Genomic DNA, 6,775 nt, shown 5'->3' on the forward strand with positions numbered 1-6,775 from the left:
TGTTTGTACAATTAAAATGAATCAGTGCTGCCTGCAAGTAGAGCAGGGTGAGAGGAGAAGGCCAAGAGGGAGCAGGAGCCTGGCTCCGACAGGCACACACTGGAGCCACTCATAGGGGCACAATTTCACAGCCGGGGAGGCAGAGGTGCAAGGGCAGGACTGCAGGAGCAGCCCCGAGCAGCGCTGTGTCACGCTGCAGTTTGATACCCACAGCAGAGGGACTCAAGGGGCCCTTACTTGTGTCTCCGTGCGCAGGGAGCAAGCCAGGGATTTTCTGCAGCCCAGACACCAGAAGGTTTTCAGGCAGGAGGTGAAATATCGTCTCCAGGGGAGGGTGGGGCTTCAGGGTGTACTGCAGGTGGCTGTTCTCCATTATCGTCATGTACTTGTTCTCTAAATAGGAGAAAACATTATGAAATGACAAAAGCAACGGGAAGAGAGCTTTACAGTGCTGCTGTCAGTTGAAAACATTATCAATAAAGGCACGTTTCATGAACAAAGCAAAACCTGAATTTGACAAGTCAACGTTTTTCCTGCTGACAATACACCGCATTCCTGAACACGGACTCCCTGTTCCCCTAAATGACTCTGTGCCAGGGAATTTATGGGAGTCTGTGGCAGCAAAAGTACAAGACTGGGAAAACCAAACCAACACGAGCTCCGATGGGCAGTGCATGTTCCCGGGCAGCACAGCACATCCTCTGGCCACAACACACTCACTCCTGAGTTGCTGGGAAGCACATGTTGCCCAGCAGCACTGCACATCAACATGGCACAGCCCCAGGGTTTTCGGAAGAGTCTTAAGACACTTCTCTGCTTTCCAGCTAAGAAACATGAATATTTTCTCAGATTTAAGAAGTTAAACCATTTTCACATCAAATGGAAAAAACAGAGGTGCTCTTCCTTTCTGGCTAGAAGGAACACACACTATTTCTAGCAACTGTGCTGACACCCTGAGTGCTTGGGAAGGAACATCACTCAGAGGCAGATTATTCCTCTCCAACAGCACCAGACCCAAGATGCCTTCTCCAGGCAAAAAGCAATGTATCGACAGCAGAAAGCTTTCCGATGGGCTGTCAGGGGCGGGCGTAACATTCACCATTTTTCAAACATCTTTAATAACCATCAGTACAGGGTAAGCACAGAATTTGTCCCCGTCACTCGTCAGTGCATCTCAGCACCAGCAGGCACGTGTGTATTTCCAGCACAAGGACACCTCCCCGCTTTGCTAGACACAGAGAAGCATCTTGCACAAGGTGACTTTCATTGGGGAGCCTCACCTGGGACAATGCAGCTATCAGCTTCCAAATCCAACACATCTTTTTGGAACAGAAACCCACAAGCCTTACATTTTCTTTCTACTGCACTGCTTAGAAAAGCATTTCCCCTCTATACCCATTTCCCCTGTTTTTGTGTGCCAAAACAGTACAAAATTTCCTTTGCTTTCACTACGCAATAGGGATCACTTCTCAAAATGAGCCCAAGTAATAACCATATATTCAAACAGTTATTTTTTCATCAGATCTGACTCATGTTCTTTTTTTTTTTTTACCGTGGTACTGAAATCCAGCGTGCAACTCCAGTGCTTGAAAGGAGAAGGCACGCTTCTGCTTAGCACTGCGAGGGCACAGACCGTGCACCTTTTGCCTCCAGCAAACAAACACGATACCTATTTGGATAACAAAAACTGCAACGAAAGGAGTGATGCTAGTATCTCGCTGCTGCTTACTTTCTACAGGGTCCTGGAAAAGTGGGTGCAGTAAGGCACGCGGTGTCCCGTGGTACAGCTTGAGTCTGAAACCAAAGAGCGTGAACCAAACGTGAAACATTCCATAAACTCATCCTGAAGCACGTTTCCTGCAACTCTTCTGCTCAAAAAAAAGGCAAAGTTCCTACTCTCTAACATGATAAAAACAGTACAAGAAAGATATGCCTCACTTAATAACCCCACCATTGATTTTCTAATAACAAAAATCTGTTTTCTAAAAGCTAGGTTAGTCTCTGCAGCCCCAGGACCACCTTTTTTCCCCCCCCAGAAGCAATCATGCCCCACTGTGCAGGCACGCCCAGGGGCTGGCAGTACCTACACTCTGTCCTTAGCGGCCAGGTCCGTGGGATCCCACCTGCTGTCGAACAGGGGGATGAGCCCAAAGCCACACGACAGATCCCGGGAGAGCCCCTCCGGTGTCTGGGCTGTCGCCACCACCTCCACCACAGCCGTGATGCTGGGGTGGTTCAGCGAGGTGTGGAAGTAAACGGCCTGGAGGAGAGACAGGAAGGAAGCAGAGAAGGCATCTCAGAGCTGCTGGCAGCAGCTGGTGGCAAGGACACGTCACACAGCGAGCACTGCAGAGAGAACAGGGAGGAGGAGACGACGATGCCCGTTTCGCAGGACGTGCACGGTGCCAGGTCCACCTAAAGCATCGGGCTGGGTGTGCCATGGGCTGCAGGAGCCCCTGAGCCCCAGCAGCACAGCACAGGGCAGGGGTGAAGGGGACAGGACACAGGTCACCTCCCAGGGACAGGATTTACAGCGGGGTTAATCTTTCTATTAAAGACTCATTATCGCGGTGTCCCAGAGAAAACATTTGCTGTAATCACAGACTGTCAGGTAGGGATAACAGAGAGAGACATTATCACATCATCCCTGAGAAATAAATCGTTATTCTATTATCTTTTATTGCAAAATGCTGAAACAATGACCACCAGCAGCTGACAAGTGGCCAGGCTGCAGGAGACTGATGCCTTGACTTGCAACGAAAAAAAGCCGTTCAAGTGAATCCACTGTTAAAATAAGTTTACAGTTGTCTCCTTAAAAGCTAACAGGCTCAATAACGCTTTCTTCTCTGCTGAGCCCTACACCAAGGCAGCACGAATCCTCCTCCCAGCAGAGGTAACCTCGTGTTTGCCACCCTGGTGGGGACACACTTGCCCTGCCCAGAGACCTGCTGCTGAGCTCGCTCCCCTGGTGACGCTGCAGTCACGGGGATGGTGCTCAAAGCACGGGCTGTGCAGCACGTGGAACTCTCTCCTTGCAGCACTCCGTGCCTTAGCTTCCTCCATCTCTATTCAAAATGCACGGGTCGAGTGATGATTCAAACACCCCAGGAAGAAATGCATATGCCAGTGTCCCTCAGATGCCATCCCCGATTTAAATAAATCAAGGAGCACGGCTCTAATCTATGCTAAACTTCATCCTCGGCGCAATGCATTGATTGAAGTGGAAATAAAGGTTATAATTAGACAGTGTCCTGACCAAGGAGATGAAATCTCAGCTGCAATCGATGTCCGTGCTGCTGGGATCTGTGCAGAGCAGCAACAGGAGCAGTGCTGCCAGCTGCACACCCGAGGACCCGTGCAAGGTTTTGTCTCAGGATAGCAGGCAGGACAGGGGATGCTGTGTTTTGCTGATAATCCTGACAGATAAAAGCATGGCTTTGTGCAGGTTCAATACCAGGTAATGAAAAAAGAGCTGCTGCTGGTGCTGCTGCTCAGTCCCTTCCCACATCTGAACAAACACTGCACTCTGCTGCTGGCACAGCGGCACAGCAGGCAGCAGCACAAGCCACCAGTTCCTACCACAGCACTGCCCAGCCTGAGCTCACAGGAGGCCGGAACCTTTCCAAAACAATAAATTGTTCATAAAAGATTAATAACTGCACCTTAATGGACAGCATCTGAGATGTACCTAGCCAAAAGATTACGAAGCACCAGAAGGAAAAGGGGTTGTTGTTGCTGTTTCCTATAGTAAATGCATATGTAGAGAACAGTGGTGAAATAAACTGCTGCAGAAAAAGCTCAGCAGGGAAAATAAGCACGGCATAAGACAGACAATGAACCAGAGCCCGTGAACACTTGGGAGATGCTATTTTAAAATGCTCATGCTATTTTAAAACAGCACGCTCTCCTGCTCCACCCCGGCGCAAAGACAAACGGCTCAGGTTAAATCCCTGCTGAACACCTCTCCTGCAACCCAGCCCGCCCAGGAACGGGTGCTCGCCCCCCACCTCGTTGAACACCACCCTGGGGCGCTGCTGCGGGGCGCTGCGTGGGGTCCTGGCGCTGCTCCGCCAGGTCCGGCCGAAGAAGTGGTGATAGGTGACATCGAACAGGGACAGGCGCAGCTGGAACTCCACGGCCGCCGAGCCACCCGCTGCTTGCTGCAACACACGGAGGAGAACAGGAGCAGAGGCTGCGGGTCTCTGCAGGCACAGGCAAAACACCCTGCACAAAAGCACTGCTAACTCCTGCTGCCTAAATGATGCTGAAGAAGCACGCGTGGGGCCAAGCGTGCCTTCGCAAACTGCCGTCGTTCTGCCTGCATGCAGACACTGCTGTTCTAGAGCCAGCTGGGCCATCTTTTTTAAAGCGAGAGATTAAAAAAGGCCAAGCAAAAGCTGGACATGGTCTTAAACATCTCGAAGTGATAAAATATTTCTAAAATGTGACCCAGAGATTTTAATGTAAAAATGTTTACCTGCATTAAAAACCCACATGTAAAATTGTAACTCTCAGATAAAAACACATGGAATTTAGATACAGCCCCAGTTCACGTTACTGGGAGATTTAGTTAGTTCCCCTGCCAAAAACAGCAATTTTGTTGTAATCTCAATCTCTCTGAGCTGTGGCCTGAAAACACAGCAAGTGCAATCCTCCTGTTGGCACCACGATGAGCAGAAACCAAAGGCTCAGCAGGCAAACGCTGACGGTAAAGCACCAAGTGACTTTCGTGGCCAAGTTGAAGTGACACATTTTGTGCTCGTCATTTCTGATTCTCAATATTGTGAGCAGCGGTACTGAAAATGAGAATGTTTTCCAGTTCTGAGCTCGGTTCCTACCTTTAAAATCTTCATAAAAAAAACAACCTCGGAACATGAATTTGTGCATGGCCTTGTCTCTTCACCAAGCACAGGATCAGGAAATCAGGAATGAACCAGGCAAGACCAGGCTGCCTCTGCCTATTTGTGGGCACAGCAGCAACTCCTGCCCAAGCCCCACTGCTGCAAATCTCATCTGGAGAATTTCCACCCTCACAAATTTACAGCAGCGTCCCATTTTTCTAATGGGTACGCAGGAGGATTTTGAACCAAGGTGGCATTTTTCTGCAAAGGCTTTGGGGCGTGTGTGCTCTTTTGGTTTTTTTTCAGCCAGCCCAAGGCCCCCAGCAGAGCACTCCTTTACCTGCGTGACAACAGTCCCCTCGAGGTACTTCAGGACGCACTGAAAAGCCGCTGACTCCTTCGGGATATTCCGCCTCCGCTGGGAGTGGGGAGGAACAGCGAGGTTTTGCAGAAAAATCCTTTCCCACTCGCTCATCTTGATGCTCAGAAGGTCACCTCTTCCTCTAGGCATCTGCTACGGAGAACGTTCATCTGGAAAAGAAAGCCTGTTTCAGGGGAGCGCACGCGCAGAGGATGGCACACGAAAGCTGGCATACGGAGAAACACTCGTAAGTGGCAGAGCAGCACAGATGTACGCTCCCAATTCCGCGTGTTTTATAAAATTCCTGGGCTCTCCGCCACCCTCAGATGGCGGGCACGGTGGCCTGCCCTTTGGAGAGACGAGCAGGAGTCCTGCAGAGCCACAAGCACGGCTGTGAGGAGCCACTGAAGGTCACCGCCGTGTGCTTACACACAGACCTGCCGTGTAGTTACACACCGTGCTGTGCACTTACACACCTGTGTATCTCCCATACACACCCTGTACTTACACACACACCAGTGCTGTGCACTTACACCCACTCCTGTGCCCCACACACCCCCATGCCATGTCCTTACACCCCTATACTACATAGTTACACACACCCTGTGTACCCCACACCCCTATACCATGTACTTACACCCCCGTGCCGTGTACTCACACCCCTATACCACGTACCTACACCCCTATACCACATACTTACACCCACCCCGTGCACCCCACACCCCTATACTACATACTTACACCCTGTGCTGTGTCCTTACACCCCTATACTACATATTTACACACACCCCATGCACCCCACATCCCCATACCACATGCTTACACCCTGTGCTGTGTCCTTACACCCCTATACTACATATTTACACACACCCCCATGCACCCCACACCCCCATGCCGTGTACTCACACCCCTATACCACATACCTACACCCCTATATCATGTACTTACACACACCCCGGGTACCCCACACCCCTATACTATGTCCTTACACCCCTATACCACGTATTTACACACACCCCATGTACTTACACCCCTGTGCCGTGTACTCACACCCCTATACAACGTACTTACACCCCAATACTACATATTTACACACCCCTCGTGCACCCCACACCCCCAAGCCATGTACTTACACCCCTATACCACATACCTACACCCCTATATCATGTACTTACACCCACCCCGTGCACCCTACAGCCCTATACTACGTACTTACACACACCCCGTGTCCTTACACCCCCGTGCCGTGTACTCACACCCCTATCCACACACCCACACCCACCCCCTGCATCCCGCACCCCCCCGCATCCCCTCCCGGTGCCGGTCGCTGCCCGTACCCTCACCCCACCACCCCAGGACCCCACCGAGCACCCCCCGGCACCCACCGGCCCCGCCGCCATCTTCCCGGGCGCCACCACCGCGGGGCCGGGGGGTGCCGCCGCCCCCCTCCCTCCGCCCCACCGCAACCCGGAGCCCCCCGACCCCCCGGTACCGGGCAGAGGCCGCGGCCCCAACACCGGGCGGTGCTGTGGGGGTAAGGGGGGGGGGGGGGAACGGAGCGGCCGGGGCCGGG

General features: G+C 51.9%; 1 protein-coding gene across 7 annotated transcripts in view; it reads right to left on the reverse strand.

Annotated features, from left to right (window-relative positions):
- NPHP4 (nephrocystin 4) overlaps window positions 1-6,727 on the reverse strand; it is a 32,017-nt gene extending 25,290 nt beyond the window's left edge. For 2 of the 7 annotated variants that reach the window (XM_038166516.2, XM_072027001.1), the window contains exons 1-6: window positions 6,588-6,727; window positions 5,182-5,372; window positions 4,008-4,160; window positions 2,088-2,260; window positions 1,730-1,794; window positions 238-393 (exon numbers count right to left, since the gene is read on the reverse strand). In XM_038166516.2, the coding sequence (XP_038022444.2) occupies window positions 238-393; window positions 1,730-1,794; window positions 2,088-2,260; window positions 4,008-4,160; window positions 5,182-5,352 (718 nt within the window). In that variant the 5' untranslated portion in view covers window positions 5,353-5,372; window positions 6,588-6,727. Of the gene's footprint in view, window positions 1-237; window positions 394-1,729; window positions 1,795-2,083; window positions 2,261-4,007; window positions 4,161-5,181; window positions 5,373-6,587 lie in introns of those variants that run through there. The other 5 variants (XM_072026999.1, XM_072027000.1, XM_072027003.1 and 2 more) reach the window with 5 other exon arrangements.
- Window positions 6,728-6,775: the final 48 nt, after the last annotated feature.

Source organism: Anas platyrhynchos, chromosome 22 (genome assembly GCF_047663525.1).
Source record: "Anas platyrhynchos isolate ZD024472 breed Pekin duck chromosome 22, IASCAAS_PekinDuck_T2T, whole genome shotgun sequence".
Taxonomy (NCBI): domain Eukaryota; kingdom Metazoa; phylum Chordata; class Aves; order Anseriformes; family Anatidae; genus Anas; species Anas platyrhynchos.